We start from the raw sequence: 21,540 nt of genomic DNA on the forward strand, positions 1-21,540 counted from the left end.
TGCCCTTGTAGTAAAGTGTGCAGTCAGTTTGATCAGTATTTTGGAAATGTTTTGTGATTCCGTACACCAAATACCAATATTCCTGGTTAAAGACCAGGAAGAGAGGCTGTATCCCAATTCAGGGTCTGCAGCCTTAAAGTACGTAGCCTCAACGATCCTCAAGGGCCACGTACTCAAAGACCGCTAAGGCCAGAAGTGCGAGGCTTGTGAAATGGGACGCTCTAGCCTCCGTTGCGCTGCCCAGTGCCCAGGTTGCCTAGCAACCATGATACTAACAGCTGGAAACGTGTCATACAGCTTTGTTTGACAGAAATGAAGGAGAAATCTTTTGTTCATTTGTTTGTTTCTTTCTACATGAGCTTTGATCATTCTCTGTAGGATTAAGCTCAGCTATTGAACGGCGTATATTTTAAAGTAAAGGCTTTAAAACCAAGTTAGTACAAACGTCACTAATGTCACATAACTTTGCCGACATGTGGCCAACAGTAATGTTTTAATGTTCTTCATCATTAAACATTTGCACATAAATAAGTGACATAATATTCAGTACTTACTTAAAGTTTACTCTTCGGGCGCCCCTCATCCGCCGTTTTTTTTTTCCGGCAAAATTATCCACACCCACCGCCGCGCTATGCATTCTGGGATATGTTGGGCCACGAAGTCTACACTGCCACAGCCTTAAAATTCAGGGAAATGAAGGACGCATTTCAGGGCCGCATTTCGAGCAGCCTTTGAATTGGGACAGCCTTCGGCGCGCCGCTGTGACGTAATCGGCCTTGAAATGCGTACTTTAAGGCTGCAGACCCTGAATTGGGATACAGCCAGAGACAAGTCCCTGGATGGGAGGAGTTAGAAAGTTCATCCAACAAAAATATCTGTTGCAAATTAGACATGTGGATTGTCCACTGTCGAATAAAGGAGCAACTGAAAGAAGAAGATTCATTTTATGTGAGTCATGCACAGTTTAAAATGTGAAGGGGGTAAAACTGACCCCTTTGCAGTTTAGTTCCAGTTTGGTTACTGTGGCGCTGCAATCCAGGGCAGAGATAAGAGACAATAGTTATTTGGGATTCTCATGGGTAGCATTAATAAAGTTAGTTCAAACTTAATCGTTCTCTTAACCTGGCTGTAGCTCAGGTGGCAGAGCAGGTCAGCCACTAATTAGAAGGTCGGTGGTTCGATCCCAGGCTGCCCCCTGGGTGCATGCCAAATATCCTTGGGCAAGATATTAACCCCATGATTACCTGCTGGTGGTGGTCAGAGGGCCCGGTGGCGCCAGTGTCAGCCAGCCTCGCCTCTGTCAGTGCGCCCCAGGGCAGCTGTGGCTACAGTGTAGCTTGCCATTGCCAGTGTGTGAATGGGTGAATGACTGAATGTAGTGTAAAGTGCTTTGGGGTCCTTAGGGACTAAGTAAAGCGCTATACAAATGCAGGCCATTTACCATTTAACTCTTTAACTGTGGGTGTTGTGCTTGTGTCTGCAGTTTGCAGGAGAAAACAATGAGATCCACAGACACCTGTGAGTACTGAAACTCAGTTATCAAGAACGTATTAAATGATTATAAATGTTTGTGTCCTAAACTCACCACAGAAATATTTATAAGAGATTTAGTTTAAAGCTCTGGAAAAGACATTCTACTCACATGTTTAAGATCTAAAACCATGAGAAGACAGTCACGTTCAGAACAGTCGAGGTTAATCTGATAATTTGATAATCTACATGTGTGTATTTCATGTTTTACGATGATTTACTTGGAAGGTCACGGTTCAGCTTTGATCTTAATGAATGAAATGTATTTTCAAGTAGAAGGAAATGATGCATAAAAAGCTGCAAAACCTTTGTGATGTCAGCTTTTTGTCTTCTAACCTTAGTGGACTCTGGTTTCGAACTGGATCATACCACAGCAGAAACAGATCAGGAGGACGTGATGGAGGTGAGAGAACAATGACCAGGTCCTGACGTTCCTGATATACAGGTTGGGCCATTTATATGGATACGCCGTAATAAAATGGGAATGGTTGGTGATATTAAAGTCCTGTTTGTGGAACATTAGTATATGTGAGGGGGCAAACTCCTCAAGATGGGTGGTGACCATGGTGGCCATTTAGAAGTCGGCCATCTTGGATACAACTTTTGTTTTTTCAATAGGAAGAGGGCCATGTGACACATCAAACTTATTGGTAATGTCACAAGAAAAACAATGGTGTGCTTGGTTTCAACGTAACTTTATTCTTTCATGAGTTATTTACAAGTTTCTGATATGTGTTCAGTGTAGAGATGGACCGATCCGATATTACGTATCGGTATCGGTCCGATACTGACCTAAATTACTGGATCGGATATCGGAGAAAAATAAAAAATGTAATCCGATCCATTAAATATCACGAAAGCACTTCACAAAACTTGCAACACGCCGTAACTCACCTCAGAACGTTAGCACGTCGGAGCAGTATGCATCACGTGATAGAGCGGCTGTGGCATGCGGGACCTGTCGGTGGATAGCATGTGGAGCTTCGCTAGCAACCCGGCATTTCATCTCCGACAAAGTTATCCCCGAGAGAAGTAAAGCAAGTGTGTAAGTCCATCTCTGAATGTTTGTAAAGCATTCCTGCGTTAAGCTTACCAAACGATATATGGAGCGACTGCCTCTCGCTCTCCGGCTGCTACTTCAATCATGAAACTGCTTAATGATCAGCTGATCGGCTTTTCTGTCGCGAGTCCGTCTCTCTGGTTTGTTTTTGGCCCACTTTGCACCAGAAAGAGGAAACCAGCGGCTGAACAACAGCAGCACGTTTAAGCTTGATCAGCTGTTGTTAGAATTTATTTAATATTACTTTCTACTCGAGGATCTTTTTCTACGTAGCTGACGGCTGGTAACTGCAGGGGCGGATCTAGCAAAGTTTAGCCAGGGGGGCCGATAGGGCATTAACAGGGAAAAGGGGGCACAAAGACATATTTTTCTTTCTTATTCTCATTTAAAATGTCTAGCTTTTAATAAATAATTATCCGAATCTTACACCCAAAGTTTTAATTTGATGTAAAATGAATAGAAGTCAATTACTGTATATAGTGACTATTAAGTCTAATATATATACCCTAGTAAGCTATAGTACTTTTTCCTTTGGGAAGGTACCATCTGTGCAGTCTGCAATTTTGTTGAAGAAAGATGTTGAATCTATTTAATATTTCTTGAAAAATAATTGATTTCTGTGCATTTATTTTTTCACACTGCATCAAATTAAGGTTGATTACGTCGATTAAGCATCATGAGGTGGAGCGTGAGGGGTGGTTCCCTATTTTTTATTTATTTATTTTTGTTGTTGCTGGGAGTTGGAACCCTATTAGTTAGGTTGCTTAATATTTACGCTAAGTACTCTTTAAAATACCAGAATAGGGAGGATGGTGTAGGTTTAAGTTTGTTAGATTGATCAGTATTGCTGAACTATGAAATGTATTTTTTTTTGCATACAGGTATAACAGAATAGCTTTAGTGTAGTTGTTGTTTTAAACTTGAGTATGAACTTATACAAAATGCAGCAAGATATTTAAAAAAAAACAGTTTTGTTGATTAAAAAACACTATATCGGATTCATATCGGTATCGGCAGATATCCAAATTTATGATATCGGTATCGGTATCGGACATAAAAAAGTGGTATCGTGCCATCTCTAGTTCAGTGTGCTGCCCATTGTGTTGGACTGTCAATGCAACCCTCTTCTCCCACTCTTCACACACTGATAGCAACACCGCAGGAGAAATGCCAGCACAGGCATCCAGTATCTGTAGTTTCAGGTGCTGCACATCTCGTATCTTCACACCATAGACAATTGCCTTCAGATCGGGAGACCTTGGGGGCCATTCAACTGGCTCACGATGACCAATCCACTTTCCAGAAAACTGTTCATCTAGGAATGCTCGGACCTGGCACCCATATTGTGGTGGTGCACCATCTTGCTGGAAAAACTCAGGGAACGTGCCAGCTTCAGTGCATAAAGAGGGAAACACATCATCATGTAGCAATTTCAAATATCCAGTGGCCTTGAGGTTTCTATTGATGAAGAATGGACCCACTAGCGTTGTACCCCATATACCACACCAAACCATCACTTTTGTTGTTCCAACAGTCTTGGAGGGATCCATCCAATGTGAGTTAGTGTCAGACCAATAGCGGTGGTTTTGTTTGTTAACTTCACCATTCACATAAAAGTTTGCCTCATCACTGAACAAAATCTTCTGTGTGAGCCGAGGGTCCTGTTCCAATATTTGTTTTGCCCATTCTGCAAATTCTGTGCGCCGATCTGGGTCATCCTTACTGCAGTAGCTGGAGTTTGTAAGGGTGCCATTTGTGAGTAGCTAATATCTGCTGAAGGGATGTTCGACTAATGCCACTCTCCAGTGACATGCGGCGAGTGCTACGCTGTGGGCTCTTGCTGAATGAAGCTAGGACAGCCACTGATGTTTCTTCATTAGTGACAGTTTTCTTGCAAATCCAACACTGAACCAGTTTCACGAAACTTAGCAAGCAGCTTGCTAACTGTAGCATGGGAGATGGGTGGTCTCGTAGGGTGTCTTACATTGAAATCTGCTACAATGACCTGGTTACTGCGTTCACCAGATATCAACACAATTTCGGTCTGCTCCTCACGTGTTAACCTCTTCGACATGTCAATGGCTGTGAACAAAGAGAAACTTGTAAATAACTCATGAAAGAATAAAGTTACGTTGAAACCAAGCACACCATTGTTTTTCTTGTGACATTACCAATAAGTTTGATGTGTCACATGGCCCTCTTCCTATTGAAAAAACAAAAGTTGTATCCAAGATGGCCGACTTCTAAATGGCCACCATGGTCACCACCCATCTTGAGGAGTTTGCCCCCTCACATATACTAATGTGCCACAAACAGCACAGACAACCATTCCCATTTTATTACGGTGTATCCATATAAATGGCCCACCTGCAAAGTTCCTGACTTGGTTAGATGTTGTGAAATTGTTTTTCTAACTGTGGTAATAAAGCAGTCATCATGACCTTTAGCTGTCTTCTGTGGTCATTCAGGTGTTTTGTGTGAGTTGCTTAGCTGCTCAGTGCAGATAGTAGGTTTGAGGTTCTTGCTCTCTCTGACTGGTTTATTTGGGTTTTTTCTATTACGATTTTCATGCAGTTTTCCTATAATTCACAGCGTGTACATCAGCTAAATTTGTTTCTTCACTGAACACTCAGTCAGGTTATTGGTCTAGCTAGCTGATGATGTTGCTTTCTGAATTCTAGTCTCCAACAAGCTTCATGCCTGCAGTTCAAACAGAGTCTGCACGAATCTGTTACAGGTAATGAAAAGAAATCCACATCTCCCCTGTTTACAGCCTCTCTGGTAACGTCTTCTTTTCATTAGACTAACAACCACATGACTAGTATCACAATAAAGTAATCTCTGCTTGTAGCAGTTGTTGTATGTTTAATATAAAGCCAACCAGTTATAGAACGTACGCATGTGATATGACGCGAGGTAACAGCTCTAATTTACAGATCCATTTTCAGATATTTGGGTTTAACAGGTTTGCAGTGGTCATTCAGATCCTCTGTGTCACATAGTTTCAGGTGTCCTAGTCCAGGTGTGTTCCTGTGTACTCTGACTGGAGTCATGTTTAATATAAGTCAGGAAGCAGAGCTGCTGTACAGGATTGTCCAATGGGATGAGGACCTCCTCCATCCAGCCAATAAAAAGGCTGCAAGCCCGCTTTTCAATATTGAGAGTTCAAAGGATGCAATCCGTCAGCTTCACCTCCCACACTGTGAACCACAGGAAGGTGAGCAAAGCACTGCTCATGACATGACACAACTGTTAATCCATAGTTCTGATGGCGTCCCCTACTGGCTATAGAATTTGGTATTTTTCTGCTGACTGACCATTGCTGATGTTTGCCTGACAAACATTTTAATCCAGACATCCTGCAGATCTCACTAATATTTTTTATTTCACATCCACTCAGCCACCACTGTTAAGCAGAATGTAGAGAAGCAGGACCTCTACTAAGAGCAGCCATAAATGATCCTCCAACTTTCCCATTGTGGACAGTTAAAATGTCTGCCTAATTATGAACCACACTGTACAATTACAGTAACAATTAGGTGGTAGCACAGACCTTAGGATGGGAGGGATGTAAGGAGAAACATCTGTGCCATTGCAAGAAACAAACTTAATTTTTCAGAATAACTGAAGAAGATTTATTCATTTTTAATAAGAAGTTTCGGCTGCTCACTTATTTCCTGAGCAGTCGGTGCTGTTGATGAATCCACGCTTGATACAAACCTGATTGGAAACCTTTGAGTGGTCTTTTTAAGACCTCTGTAATAAACAATGTGCAGAAGCCAAGGAAACCCAACGACTGATTTCTAAGCAGTGTTTGATTCTTTATCTGACCGTGGACACCATATCAAGGCTTTATATCTAAAATCAGATTCACTGTCACTGTAAGGAGGTTTTGGGAGTCAAACAGATGTCTGATGGCTTTGTGTTTTCACAGCTCTGCTTTCCGACTGTCTGTCTGTAGTCCACATCTCTGCTGGTAAAATGAAGGTCCTCAAGCCTCGAAAGATCACAGACACTCACGTGATCGTGGAAGTTACTCACCTCTCTTCCTTTGGCCTCGTCTGGAACATAAAGAGGTTTTGGAACAAGGACAAACCAGTTTCGGGTCAGGTTTTGCTGTTCCTTGAACCAATAAACTTTAGAACACAGAGACAAAACCTCAATGTGCTTCTCCTGACAAGCAACATCCCAGTGGAAGAGGTAAAGATCTATGAAAAGCTTCTCACTCAGTCCTAACGTTTGACAGAGCTGCTGAGATATGTAGTAAACGGTTTTGTACTGATGATGAATAGGTAACACTGATCTATTTTGGATAAGCCTTCTAATTAAAATGGTCTTTTAAAGGTCAGGGTGAAATACAGAGATGCTAACTTCATCCAAGCGCCTTCCAAATGTAAACTCATCAAAGATCACAGATACACTGTTCTCTGTCCAGTTGCCTATAAAGTCCAGCCTCCAGTAAGTACTTCTGTTAATTAAACTACTCCTTGTGGTTATGAAACTCATGCTGTGGTCCTGCTTTGTAGGAAGAAGATTTTGACCTGGACTTTGGAACAAACTACCCTCCAACATTTCAGATCCGCCTTCCTGCAGACACTGAAGAAGTCACAATAACAATCCAAGGCCAAACAAACACAGATGTCTGGAAATGCACTATTGATCTACCAGGTAAAACCTATATCTACATCACTCCGCCTGACATTCAATTAGAAATTATGAGTGATATATGAGTGTGCCTTTTTAGTATGCCTTATTTCCTTCATTCGTGATTTACTCCCATTTAAAACATGCTGTGATGTTCTTTTATCAACTCTCATTCTGGCATCATTTGCACTGTCCAGGCCCAAAGGCTCCTTTAGATTCTAAATGCCAAGAGTAAGGCACAGCTGAGGGTCCAGAACAGTCCAAATTCCAGAAATTGATCAGTATGGCTGTTAAACCAGAGTGTCTAGGCTCACCAAATAGGGAGTCAGCAGATGACATGCCAAGTTCTGACTGCGATGGTTTTGCAAAAATACAATGAAGAGCACTGCTTTAACTGTAGACGTAAATTAAATATCAGTTAGGTTTTGGAGGGAGGGTGAAGTTTGCAAATGTAACTCTAAGATTATTGTCTAAAATTGTACACTCAAGCTAGTAAAACAGAACAGGACTGGCAGCAGGTTTAAAGTGAAAAGCTAAACTTCATGCACTGGTGGGAATCCTGGACACAAGCGCAGTAAAGTACAGCCTCCATTCTAAATAGGACACCGATAATGAGGCCATCAGCGGTCAGGTGAGTAATCAGCAATATCTCACAGGTGTGCAGCAAAAGAGCAGGAAGTCGGGTGAGCTCTGCCCCTGAAACAAACAGACCACACACACACACACACACACACACACACACACACACACAGATAGAGGAAACAAGAGAAATAGGTGAGGCAAAGTACATAAACAGTGTCAGTCAGTGAGATGTCCACCCGGGTGCCTGATCAACAACTGACTGTCAGAAGGCACCGAAAACAAGAAAACCTAAAGCGCAGAAAACATCTGTTAGTTATCGATGTGTTCCTGTTCACCTGAATCATTTTACTACCAAAAATGAACGCTGTCAGGGCAAACTCCATTATATTGTCCTCTGGAAGTTTTTAGAAGACTAGTCTAATAGTGTGCTGGACATACACAAAAAACCCCAAACATCAAATGTGTTTTTAATACACAAGACACAAGCCGCACAACAGTGTCAGTATGTCACCACTTAACAGCACCAGATGTTTAGCAGGTGTGTATCTGCAGGTTACTCTGTGCACAAAGCAGTATCACATACTCACAAGCTCTGTCACACCTTCACTTCAAGTTACTGAACATAGTTTTCCTGCTTCCTGCCCCCAGAAAGAACACGCAGTCAGTCAACTCCCCAGATCCTCCCACCAGACAAGCATCTGTTTGCAGTTCGGAAGCAGTTTGTGGATCAAGTGTCAGATTCGACTGTGAACCAGCTGCTGGACAGCCTGCTCCAACAGGGAATTATAAATAAGGAAGAAATGGATTCAGCCAGAATCAAACCCAGAGCTGACCGAGCTCGAGATGTGATAGATGTGGTGCGAAACAAAGGAGAAGAAGCCAGCTCATCCCTGATTGATGGCCTCCGTGAGTTGGATCCATACCTTTCTGAAACCCTGCACCTGAGCTAAGATGAGCTGCGACTGTTCTTTAATGAAGTTATTGTAAAGCTGTACTGCTGTCTGCGTTTGGTAAATTTAAAATGAAGGCCTAATTTTTGTTGTTTGTTTCTTGGTTTTGTATATTTTTGTCATCTGTTTTCCTTGTGAGCGTGCTCAGAGAGATAATAAATCAGAGCTCTAATTATTCAGTTGTCTGTCTCTGATATATTTTTATGGTTTCTTTTTGTTGTTTTTTCCTGAACCTGAAATAAAACCACTACCATCATCAGTGTGTGACCTCAAACCATCAGGCACCTCAGAATGAGATGCCATTGAGGCTAACGGATGTGATTGGTCGGTGACCGTCACATAGGTGTGGACTGTGAGAAGGTGTGTGCGTGAATGAAGACAGGTGAGCAGCAGCTGTGATAGTTTGGGCCACAGAGACTTTATTAGAGATTTCAGGTGTTAGGTGAGTCCAACAGGTGAGACAGGAAGTAGAAAACCCTTCACATGTTGGAAGACTGAGGTCTAACTGAACGGCTCTAAACATCCCACAGCATCAGGACGGTTTCTGATTGGTTATAGTGAATGGAAGGGGTGGTAGGTGAGGATGAGGGGGTGGGGCTAGAGGTTACAGTGAAACAGGTCACTTCTGTTCAGGCATCATGTCATCGATGCTCTCTCCGGCCTCCAGCCGCTTCTCCATCTCCACCAGCAGGTTAATGCCATCCACCACCATTTGCACCAGCTCCACCTCTGAGAAACCCAGGCGGTCCGCGTTGGAGATGTCAAAGACTCCACCCACTGCTGCAGTGTCCACACCACCTTAGACACAGACAGGAAGTGATGAATGAGACAGCGAGGACAGGTGTTCCTTCCCGTCTGCTGTGCGTGCTCCTACCTGTTCCTCGCTTCTGCAGCCGCAGCCTCTTCAAGATCTCGCCGAACTTCTCGTGCTTGCTCACGTTTGGCAGCTTGACGTGGACGCCAGCTCGCAGGCCGGTGCCCAGGTTGGACGGGCAGGTGAGGATGTAGCCCAGGTGCTCGTTCCACATGAATTCATGACCTCGCTCCTTAAACAGTTCCTCGATCTGCCAGAGAGAGAGGTGAGACAGGTTAGACGGCTTCAGGTGTGACACTATGGGGTGAGGGAAATAGGAAGTGGCGTGCTGACCTTGGTGAGGCCAGTGCAGAAGCGGGTGAACACCTCCCTCATGTTTCCTCCTTTCTGCATGCTGATGACACGCAGATGATCCTCCTCGTTCACCCAAACCAGGAATGTCTTATTGTCATTGTGCCTGCAGGTGAGTAAGGGGTTATTCTTCCATCCTTGAAAACTGCTTCTTTCACTCCAATTCTCAAAAAGCCTGGTGCAGATCCCAATAATTTTGATAATCTCTGCCCTGTATCAAACCTCACCTTTATTTTGAAAATCCTTGAGAAAGTTGTTGCCTTCCAGCTTCACTCATACCTCAATGACCATAATCTCTATGAAAAATTTCAGTCTGGTTTCTGCCCAAATCATGATACAGAAACGGCTTTGTTAAGGATTACTAATGACCTTCTGATGGCAGCTGACTCTGGTCTTTTAACCATCCTCATCCTTCTCGATCTTAGTCCGGCATTTGACACCGTTTCTCATAATATCCTCCTGAGCATAATTAGCATCCATTGGCATTAGTCACACCTCACTTGCCTGGTGCATCATATCTCTCAGTTTATCCAATTTAAATCACACTCTTCAAGTTTCTTTCCTGTTTCTGCTGGTGTGCCCCAGGATTCAGTATTAGGGCCCTTTTTCATTATCTACATGCTCTCTCTTGGCCAAATATTCCGAAAATATAATATCAATTTTCATTGTTATGCTGATGACACCCAGCTCTACATTTCCTCCAAACCTAATTCATCCCTTCCACCTAACTCGCTCTCGAACTGGAGATCAGATCATGGTTCTCCTTCAATTATCTCAAACTTAACAGTAATAAAACATAAGTTTTACTTGTTGGTAAAGCATCTATCTTAACCAAATCTCACACAGTTTCTCCATTAATATTGAAAATTCCCCCATCCTTCCTTCCCCACAGGTAAAAAGTTTGGGTTTCATACTCGACAGTACTCTCTCATTTCAGTCTCACATTAATTACATAACCTGGTCTGCATACTTTCACTTACATAACATTAATTGACTTCATCCCTTACTCCCCATGCGGATGCCATCCTTGTCCGTAGTCTTATTACTTCCCAGGTCAATTATTCCAACTCCCTTTTATTTGGTCTCCCCAACAAGTCCCTCCATAAACTTCAACTTTTTCAGAATACTCCAGCTCCAGGTCATAACTCATACTCCCATATTACCCCAATTCTTTAACAGCTTCACTGGTTGCCCAGGATAAATTTCAAAATCTTAGTTCTCACGTTTAAGTTTATTTATAACCTTGCCCCTCCTTATTTCTGTGATCTGCTTCATATCACCACTGTGCTGGTGTAGTTCTTCTTCCCAGCAGCAAGAGTCGCTACAGTTCTTTCATGCCAAGATTTGTTTGTTATTAGCTGTAGAGTTAGTAATGCAGCACACTTTGAGAAAAGACTGACTCAGCATGTTGTTCAGATAAACATCTGCATCCATCCTCTTCGTTGTTTTACAGAAACCATCGCTTGTGAGTATTTAAGTTGAACAAGAGTTAATGCAACTATATTTGCTATTATTTATGCACTTTTATGGTTAAAGGTGTACTGTATTCAGATTTACTTTCTTTCCAATGTTAGCTAGTTTAGCCAACTGATTTGCATTATCGTGTGAATCTATAGACTGAATATTGCTTATTCCTTCTGTTTGTAGTTTCACTCTGTTGATAATTGAAGGCAGCGTCAATAAAAGGGACGATACACCTGTCAGTTGTCGAGGAGTTTATCTACCTGCATAACTGTATCCAGTGTAGCAGTGAGGGCAGAATAACCACTGTTTCCCGCTCTCTGACATCTTCATCTGCCACTCATCTTGTTGTTCCTTCTGCTCGCCTTATCACTATGGGGCACAGAGCTTTCAGTCACTCTGCTCCTCGGCTCTGGAACTCACTTCCTTCAGCCTTCAGAAATATAGATTCCCTTCCCTTATTTAAGTCACAACTCAAAACCTACTTGTTTAAACTGGCTTACTCGCTTTAATACAGATTTTACTTGCTGTCAAATGTTGTTGTTTTTTTGTTTGTTTTTATTTGTTGTTTTTTGTAATTTAATTTATTAGAATCTATTTGAATCTACTGTTTTATTGGTAACTTTTTCTCTTTGACCTTGGGTTTTAGAAAGGCGCCCTCAAATAAAATGTATTATTATTATTTTTTTTTTAATTTTATTATTATAATGACAGGAAGTCCAAAGGCCAATGGGAAGTTGGCTTCAAGTTTTCTACACGTCTTGCCAAAACAAAAGCTTTTCTCTTGGAAACATCATGATTTAATTTCATTTTAACTCAGAGTCTCATCTTGGAATGATTTGGAATGTAACTCACAGAACCTGTCGACTTGGATGAGATTGCAGGAAGTGCACAATGCTGACTCGTTTTACGACTTTAAGTCTCTGAAGCCACTTTGGCATCGTTTAAAACCAGAGTTGGCAAAAGTACATTCTGTACTTAAGTAGAAGTATAGATACTTGTTCAATTCAATTCAATTCAGTTTTATTTATACAGCACCAAATCACAACAGTTGCCTCAAGGTGCTTTATATTGTAAGGTAGACCCTACAAAAATACATACAGAGACAAACCCAACAATCTTATGACCCCCTATGAGCAAGCACTTTGGCGGCAGTGGGAAGGAAAAACTTCCTTTTAGCATGAAGAAACCTCTGGCAGAACCAGGCTGAGGGAGGGGCAGCTATCTGCCGTGACCGGTTGGGGTGAGAGAAGGAAAGCAGGATAAAAGACATGCTGTGAAAGAGAGCCAGAGATTAATAATGACTAATAATTAATTGCAGAGTGTGAACTGAAGAAGACTGAAGAAGAAATACTCAATGCATCATGGGAATCCCCCAGCAGCCTACGTCTATTGCAACATAACTAAGGGAGGATTCAGGGTCACCTGATCCAGCCCTAACTATATGCTTTAGCAAAAAGGAAAGTTTTAAGCCTAATCTTAAAAGTAGAGATAGTCTATGTCTCTTGAATCTAATCTGGAAGCTGGTTCCACAGAAGAGGGGCCTGAAAACTGGAGGCTATGCCTCCCGGTCTACTTTTAAATACTCTAGGAACAACAAATAAGCCTGCAGTGTGAGAGCAAAGTGCTCTAATGGGGTGATATGGTACTATAAGGTCATTAAGATAAGATGGGGCCTGATTATTCAAGACCTTTTATGCAAGGAGCATGATTTTAAATCCAATTCTGGATTTAAGAGGGAGCCAATGAAGGGAAGCCAAAACAGGAGAAATATGCTCTCTCTTTCTAGTCCTTGTCAGTACTCTTGCTGCAGCATTTTGGATTAACTGAAGGCTTTTCAGGGTTTTTAGGACATCCTGATAATAATGAATTACAGTAGTCCAGCCTGGAAGTAATAAATGCATGAACTAGTTTTTCAGCGTCACTCTGAGACAGGATATTTCTAATTTTAGAGATATTTCGCAAATGGAAGAAAGCAGTCTTACATATTTGTTTAATATGTGCATTGAAGGACATGTCCTGGTCAAAGATTACTACAATGACAAGGTAATGAATACAGAGTAAGAATCTGGTTAGATACCATATTTCTAAGATTTTCAAGGCCATATATAATAACCTCAGTTTTATCTGAATTTAGAAGTAGAAAGTTAGAGGCCATCAAGGTCTTAACATTCCTGTAGTTTAACTAATTGGTGTGTGTTATCTGGCTTCATAGATAGATAAAGTTGGGTGTCATCTGCATAGCAGTGAAAATGTATGCTATGCTTTCTGATGATACAGCCTAGCACTGAACCCTGTGGAACTCCATAATTGACCATTTACACGAACAAATTGAAGTTTATTAGATAGATATAATACAAACCACTGCAAACCAGCGCAGTACCTGTAATACCTACAGCATGGTCGACAGTATCGAACGCTGCACTGAGGTCTAGCAGGACAAGCACAGAGATGAGTCCACTGTCAGAGGCCATAAGAAGATCATTTGTAAACTTCACTAAAGCTGTTTCTGTGCTGTGATGAGCTCTGAAACCTGACTGAAACTCTTCGAATAAGCCATTCCTCTGCAGATGATCAAGTAGCTGTTTGACAACTACTCTTTCAAGAATTTTTTATATGAAAGGAAGGTTGGAGATTGGCCTATAATTAGCTAAGACAGCTGGGTCTAGAGATGGCGTTTTAAGTAAAGGTTTAAATACTGCCAGCTTGAAGGCCTGTGGTACATAGCCGATTATTAGGGATAGCTTGATCATATTTAATATTGAAGCATTAATTAATGGCAGGACTTCTTTGAGCAGGCTTGGGGTCTAAAAGGACACATTGATGGTTTTGAGGAAGTAATTACTGAAGTTAACTCGGAAAGAACAATTAGAGAAAAAGGCTCTAAATGAATATCAATGGTACTTTACGGTAGCTGTAGATAATGTTACATCTGTGAGATGATTATGAGTAATTTTTTCTCTAATGGCTAAAATTTTATTTGTGAAGAAGTTCATGAAGTCATTACTAGTTAACGTTAAAGGAATGGTTGTCACAAACAAGGATGCGGTGGACTCAAAAGCAGACTCAATTACTCGAACTATGTATAATTTATTAGAAGGAACAAAAACGTGAACAGAACTGGGTTTAACAGAAACCATTCGCAGAAACTAAGGGAAATCTGTGGGTGGGGAAACAGGCGTAGAGCACAGGGAGAACTCGAACGGGAACTTTCTGTAAACACAGGAGAAGGGTGTTACTGAGTGACAAACGAGTAAGGGACAGAGGTATGGAGTGCCAGTGGATAGTCTTGGGCTTACTTGGAGACCCTGGTTATTAAGCGGGGGAAAAGGCTGCCATGGGAGCATTCCAGAGAGGATCGAGAGTGTGGAGAGTCCGGTCCAGATTCCAAGGAGGTGGAGAGTATGGACTGAAGGGCAGGCTGAGGAGAAGTTGTGTATGTGGTCCTTGGGTTCCGAGGAGACGGAAAAACAGGATGGAGACGGAACCAGCACTACTGGTGAGTGCGATGGGTGATGAATCACAGATGGTAGCAGGACGAACTGGCGAGGAGTGGCAGGCAGTGCTGGCTTAAAAACCCTCTAGGTGGAGCCCCGGAGATTGAAAACAGGTGATGAGCTGGCCAACTCCACCCCAAAGGACGGATGACAGGAACCTGGACCATGCCTGACCAGACACTCCCACAGCATATGACAGTACCTCCCCCTCAAGGGTCACCACCCGGCGACCCCCTGGACCGGGCCCTGCGAGGGGAGGAGCGAAACGCAGCAATCAGGGACGGGTCCAGAATGAGCGACCGAGGAACCCAAGAACGCTCCTCAGGCCCATACCCCTCCCAGTCCACCAGGTACTGGACACCACGACCGCGGCGAAGACGTGAGAGAATTATGGGCGTATTCCACCCAAGGCAACTGAGACGACCAGGCAGCCGGGTTCTGAGATGAGACGCAGCGAAGAGCGGATTCCAACTCCTGGTTCAAACGTTCAGTCTGGCCATTGGTCTGCGGATGGAAACCAGAACTCAAGTTGGCTTTGGCACCCAGGGCTGTACAGAAGGCCCTCCACACTCCGGAGACAAACTGAGGCCCCCTGTCAGACACAATTTCCGAGGGTATGCCATGAAGTCGGAATACATGGTCCATAAGGATCTGGGTGGTCTCAGCAGCCGTCGGCAGCTTGTCTAGGGCTACGAAATGAGCCGCTTTGGAAAACCGATCGACTATGGACAGAACCACCGTCTTCCCCGAAGAAGCCGGGAGGCCGGTAACAAAATCCAAGGCGATATGAGACCAAGGCCTATGCGGAGTACTAAGCGGTCGGAGTAAGCCAGACGGGGGCCGATTGGAGGACTTATTACGGGCACAAACAGAACAGGCAGCCACATAAGCCTTCACATCCTTGTCCATGGAACGCCACCAGAAATACCTCTTCAACAGAGCCGTGGTCCTACTCACTCCCGGGTGGCAAGTAAACCGGGCTGTATGGACCCAATGGATCACAGCCGACCGGGCAGCAGAGGGTACAAAACGCCGACCGGGTGGGCCAGTTCCTGGATCGGTGTCTTCTCGTAGTCCTTGGCGTATGGCCTCCTCCATATCCCAGGTGAGGGAGCCAATTCTGCAGGTGGAAGGGAGAATGAGCTCAGGGTCCCGGGAGTCCAAGTCCGAGGAGTACTGGCGAGACAGGGCATCGGGTTTAAGATTTCTGGAACCCGGGCGATAGGAAATGTCAAAATTAAATCGGGCAAAGAAAAGGGACAACCGAGCCTGGCGGGAGTTCAGTCTTTTAGCCGATCTGAGATAAGTCAGATTCTTGTGATCTGTCCAGATGATAAACGGATGTTCCGTCCCCTCCAGCCAGTGGCGCCACTCCTCCAAAGCCAAATTAATGGCCAGGAGCTCCCTATCCCCAACGTCATAATTCCGTTCGGCAGGAGAAAGGCGCCGAGAAAAGTAGGCGCAGGGTTGGAGCTTGCCACGAGGACCAGAACGCTGAGACAGCACAGCCCCCACCCCCACGCTCGAAGCATCAACCTCCACCACGAACTGCTTACTTGTGTCAGGATGGACCAAAACAGGAGCCGAAGAAAAAAGCCGTTTGAGCGTGGCGAAGGCCGAGTGAGCCTCGGGAGACCAAACGAAGGGGACCCGGGAGAAAGTAAGGCGGGTGAGAGGCGCAGCCACCCGTCTGTAGTCCCTGACAAAGCGCCTGTAGAAATTCGCAAAGCCAAGGAACTGCTGCAGCTGTCTGCGTGAATCAGGAACGAGCCACTCCACCACTGCCTTAACCTTTACAGGGTCCGTCTTCACCTGCCCTTCCGCCAGTAGGTAGCCCAGAAATGAGATAGACGAGACGTGAAAGTCACACTTCTCGGCCTTCACATAAAGGAGTCTGCGCTGCGGGACTGTTTTGATCACGCGGACTGAGAAATGTTTCACGTGGCCGCCAGAGACATTGATGAATACACAGACTCAGTCTGTGGATTTATCAGGAAATGCGTGGAAGATGTCGTCCCATCCAGAACAGTCAAATCCTTCCCAAATCAAAAACCCTGGATTAACGGAGATGTTCGCGCGGCACGGAACACCGCCTTTGCCTCCGCGAACACATCGGACTACAAACACGCACATTACCAACTCCGGAAGACGATCAAAGCAGCCAAACGTGAGTACAGGGACAGGGTGGAGCAACAGTTTGACAACCCTCGGAGTATGTGGCAGGGACTAAACACGATCACAGACTTTAGAGGGAAAACCAGCACACCGCAGACCACGGCCTCTCTGTGTGAGGATCTAAACGTATTCTACGCTAGATTCGACACAGCAAACACCATGAGACCGGACAGTGTGCGCACCGCGGATGACGTCAGTGCGCACACTGTGTCTGAGGAGGATGTGCGGAAGTGCTTCAGGAAGGTGAACGCACGCAAAGCTACTGGTCCGGACGGGATTCCCGGCCGCGTCCTCAGGTCACGCGCGGCTCAGCTGGCTGGAGTGTTCACGCACATCTTCAACCTTTCCCTCTCTCTGTCTGTAGTCCCAGCCTGCTTCAAAATGGCCACCATCGTCCCTGTACCCAAATCCTCCACCATCGCCTCATTGAACGACTGGCGACCTGTAGCCCTGACCCCCATCGTAAGCAAATGCTTCGAGAAGCTGGTCAGGGACTTCATCTGCTCTGCACTACCCGACTCACTGGACCCTCTACAGTTTGCATACCGCCACAACAGGTCCACTGATGATGCCATAGCCCTGACACTACACACTGCCCTGTCACACCTGGAGAAGAGAGACACGTATGTGAGGATGCTGTTTGTAGATTACAGCTCAGCATTCAATACCATCGTTCCCTCGAAGCTGGACAGGAAACTGCAGGATCTAGGACTGAGCAGCTCCCTCTGCAGCTGGATCCTTAGCTTCCTGTCTGACAGACGCCAGGTGGTCAGACTGGGCAGCATCACCTCATCCCCCATCACACTGAACACTGGTGCTCCACAGGGGTGTGTACTGAGCCCTCTCCTGTACTCACTCTACACCTACGACTGCACAGCCACTAACAGCTCCAACATCATTGTGAAGTTTGCGGACGACACTACAGTGGTGGGTCTTATCACCAACGGTGATGAGACTGCTTACAGGGAGGAGGTCAGCGCCCTGACCCACTGGTGTCAAGACAACCATCTCACCCTCAACGTCGCAAAGACAAAGGAGTTGATAGTGGACTTCCGGAGGTGCAGAGAAGTACACACCCCCATCACCATCAACGGCGCTGCTGTGGAGAGAGTGAGCAGCTTCCGGTTCCTTGGAGTACATCTGGCTGAGGATCTTACGTGGTCAGTACACACAAACAAAACAGTGAAGAAGGCGCAGCAGCGCCTCTTCTTTCTCAGGAGACTGAAAAGATTCGGCATGAGCCCCCGCATCCTCAGGACCTTCTATCACTGTGCCATTGAGAGCATCCTCACTGGATGTATCACCACCTGGTATGGCAACAGCACCGCCTACAACTGCAAAGCTCTCCAGCGAGTAGTGCGGTGCTCTGAACGGATAATTGGAGGTGAACTTCCCTCCCTCCAAGACATCTACAGGAAGCGCTGCCTGAGGAAAGCGGGGAGGATCATCAAGGACTCCAGTCACCCCAGCCATAAACTGTTCAGACTGCTTCCATCAGGAAGGAGGTTCTGCAGCATCCGGTCCCGTACCAGCAGACTGAGAGACAGCTTTTTCCATCAGGCCATCAGACTGCTGAACACGTCATAGACACCTCAGCTTCACTACTGGAACTTCAACATTATGCACTCCACACTGTATACAAATGCCACTTGTTTTGCACATATTCAACTCTGTATATTTTATATATTTTATTATTATTATTATTATTTTTTTTTTACTATTTAATTTGTAAAAATGTGTGTACACACACACACACACACACACACACACACACACACACACACACACACACACACACACACAGGAAAATATTTAGTATACACATCCAGAAATGCATACACTATTATATATTGTACATATATTTATTAGTTTCAGGTTGGCCATTCTTGTATTTTGCTCGTTTGTGTTGTTGTGTTTGCACATCTCTGTTGCTTGTGGGGCTCGCACACAAGAATTTCAGTCGCATGTGCTGTGCCAGTGTGCCTGCACATGTGATGTGACAATAAAAGTGATTTGATTTGATTGGATTGATTTGATTAAAGGCGGTTCTCCAACAGTCGCTGCAGCACACTCCGGACATGCACCTGATGCTCCTCGAGGGATCGAGAAAAGATCAAAATATCATCCAGGTAAACAAACACGAAAACATTCAGGAAATCCCGGAGCACGTCATTCACTAGTGCCTGGAAGACTGCAGGGGCATTGGTGAGGCCAAACGGCATTACCAGGTATTCAAAATGCCCCAGAGGAGTGTTAAAAGCAGTCTTCCACTCGTCATCCTCCCTTATGCGGACAAGGTGGTATGCGTTCCTCAAGTCCAGCTTGGAGAAGACAGTGGCACCGCGGAGGGGTTCGAAAGCAGAGTTGATCAAAGGTAGGGGATACTTGTTCTTAATTGTGATCGCATTAAGTCCCCTGTAATCGATGCACGGCCGGAGCGATGAATCCTTCTTAGACACAAAAAAGAAACCGGCGGCCACCGGTGAGGAAGAAGGACGAATGAGACCGGCTGCTAGCGAGTCCTGGATGTACTTCTCCATAGCCCCCCTCTCCGGACGGGACAGGTTATAAAGACGGCTGGAGGGCAAAGGAGCACCAGGGAGAAGATCAATGGCACAATCATAAGGTCGATGAGGAGGCAGCGACTGAGCCCTGTCCTTACTGAACACCTCTCGTAGATCATGATATTCAGGAGGGACAGAGGTAAGGTCAGGGGGGGAGACAACCAATGGAGGAGAAACAGAAGCCCCCGAGGGCAAGGCTGACTTTAAACAGTTGGCGAGACAAAACAGACTCCAACTCGCCACTCTCTTCCCTGTCCAGTCAATGTGTGGATTGTGCTTCTGCAACCACGGAAAACCAAGGATCACTGGCACGTCAAGGGAAGAGGTGGTAAAAAAGAGTTATGTCCTCCTGATGGTTACCTGACGTGACTAACTTGACAGGTGATCATCGCGAATACCTCATTATTCAAAGCGGCGGCCGGGATCGGAGGCTCGAGCTGAATGAGGGGCAAATTCAATGATTTAGCAACCGCAGCGTCTATCAAATTTTGCTCTGACCCGGAGTCAACGAGAGCACGAAAAGAATGAGCCTTAGTACCGGACATCAACGAAACCGAAAGCAAAAAACGGGGTTTATCACTCTTAAAAACATTGCCCACCCGTAACCCCGGACTTACCGGCGGGCCACGCCTTTTGGCCGGACCGGGCAAACAGTGAGGCGATGGCCGCTTCCTCCGCAGTAGAAGCACTCTCCGGCTCGGAAACGCCGCTCCCGCTCCTCAGGAGTGAGCCGAGCGCGGCCGATCTGCATAGGCTCAGGGGAAGGAGAGCGAGGACGGACGGATGATGTCACCGGAAGCGACGGGGGTAACGCCGAAACGGCCACGGGTCGAAACAGAGACGGAGAGGGCTTGGACCGCCTCTCAGCGTCTCTTTCCCTCAGTCGACTATCGATCCTGAGAGCGAGAGAGGCGAGCGCTTCGAACGTGGCCAGCTCGTCGTGCACAGCCAGCTGATCCTTCATCTGTTCGGAAAGGGACGCTAGGAAAATTCCCCCGCAGCGCGGCGTCTGGCCAACCCGCTTCCACAGCAGCAGTGCGGAACTCAATCGCGTATTCTGCAACGCTGCGTTTTCCCTGACGGAGTCCCAACAGCCTCTTAGCCGCAGTACCCTCAGAGATCGGGTGAGCGAACGTAGCCTTGAATTCCTTGAGGAAGTCCTCATAGGAACACGAGGCAATCGGAGGGGAGGGGAAGAGATGCCCCGATAAGCCGATTCTATCGCAGGATGCGCAACGGCGGGCGCAGGCAACGGTCCCGGCTGGCTGGGGAGAACGGGTGGATTAGACTCCCTGAGTTCCGAAAACCGGGTAAGTAACTCTTCCTGTTTTTCACTGATAGCATTACATTGGTCCATTAAGGACGTCAAGGTCTGTTCATGCCGTCCTAACATGTTTATTTATGGCGGCGCGAATTGGGTCCGCTGAGTCCATTAGTGGCCAGTTCGTTCTGTCACAAACAAGGATGCGGTGGACTCAAAAGCAGACTCAATTACTCGAACTATGTATAATTTATTAGAAGGAACAAAAACGTGAACAGAACTGGGTTTAACAGAAACCATTCGCAGAAACTAAGGGAAATCCGTGGGCGGGGAAACAGGCGTAGAGCACAGGGAGAACTCGAACGGGAACTTTCTGTAAACACAGGAGAAGGGTGTTACTGAGTGACAAACGAGTAAGGGACAGAGGTATGGAGTGCCAGTGGATAGTCTTGGGCTTACTTGGAGACCCTGGTTATTAAGCGGGGGAAAAGGCTGCCATGGGAGCATTCCCGAGAGGATCGAGAGTGTGGAGAGTCCGGTCCAGATTCCAAGGAGGTGGAGAGTATGGACTGAAGGGCAGGCTGAGGAGAAGTTGTGTATGTGGTCCTTGGGTTCCGAGGAGACGGAAAAACAGGATGGAGACGGAACCAG

General features: G+C 45.4%; 3 protein-coding genes across 3 annotated transcripts in view; 1 reads left to right on the forward strand and 2 right to left on the reverse strand.

Moving 5' to 3' along the window:
• LOC113037474 (NACHT, LRR and PYD domains-containing protein 3-like) overlaps positions 1-9,506 on the forward strand; it is a 22,578-nt gene extending 13,072 nt beyond the window's left edge. The window contains exons 10-17 of the mRNA XM_026194590.2: positions 1,484-1,518; positions 1,872-1,933; positions 5,272-5,327; positions 5,593-5,807; positions 6,525-6,790; positions 6,935-7,048; positions 7,117-7,258; positions 8,465-9,506. Of these exons, the coding sequence (XP_026050375.2) occupies positions 1,484-1,518; positions 1,872-1,933; positions 5,272-5,327; positions 5,593-5,807; positions 6,525-6,790; positions 6,935-7,048; positions 7,117-7,258; positions 8,465-8,766 (1,192 nt within the window). The 3' untranslated portion in view covers positions 8,767-9,506. The remainder of the gene's footprint in view (positions 1-1,483; positions 1,519-1,871; positions 1,934-5,271; positions 5,328-5,592; positions 5,808-6,524; positions 6,791-6,934; positions 7,049-7,116; positions 7,259-8,464) is intronic.
• LOC113037485 (creatine kinase B-type-like) overlaps positions 9,166-21,540 on the reverse strand; it is a 21,525-nt gene continuing 9,150 nt past the window's right edge. Inside the window, exons 6-8 of the mRNA XM_026194624.2 lie at positions 9,914-10,037; positions 9,641-9,830; positions 9,166-9,564 (exon numbers count right to left, since the gene is read on the reverse strand). Of these exons, the coding sequence (XP_026050409.1) occupies positions 9,386-9,564; positions 9,641-9,830; positions 9,914-10,037 (493 nt within the window). The 3' untranslated portion in view covers positions 9,166-9,385. The remainder of the gene's footprint in view (positions 9,565-9,640; positions 9,831-9,913; positions 10,038-21,540) is intronic.
• LOC145420349 (uncharacterized) overlaps positions 10,023-21,540 on the reverse strand; it is a 12,823-nt gene continuing 1,305 nt past the window's right edge. Inside the window, exons 1-3 of the mRNA XM_080289504.1 lie at positions 21,349-21,540; positions 20,246-21,262; positions 10,023-15,135 (exon numbers count right to left, since the gene is read on the reverse strand). The exon at positions 21,349-21,540 is cut by the window's right edge and continues 1,305 nt beyond it. Of these exons, the coding sequence (XP_080145630.1) occupies positions 15,099-15,135; positions 20,246-21,021 (813 nt within the window). The 5' untranslated portion in view covers positions 21,022-21,262; positions 21,349-21,540 and the 3' untranslated portion in view covers positions 10,023-15,098. The remainder of the gene's footprint in view (positions 15,136-20,245; positions 21,263-21,348) is intronic.

Source organism: Astatotilapia calliptera, chromosome 15, assembly GCF_964374335.1.
Source record: "Astatotilapia calliptera chromosome 15, fAstCal68.1, whole genome shotgun sequence".
NCBI lineage: Eukaryota > Metazoa > Chordata > Actinopteri > Cichliformes > Cichlidae > Astatotilapia > Astatotilapia calliptera.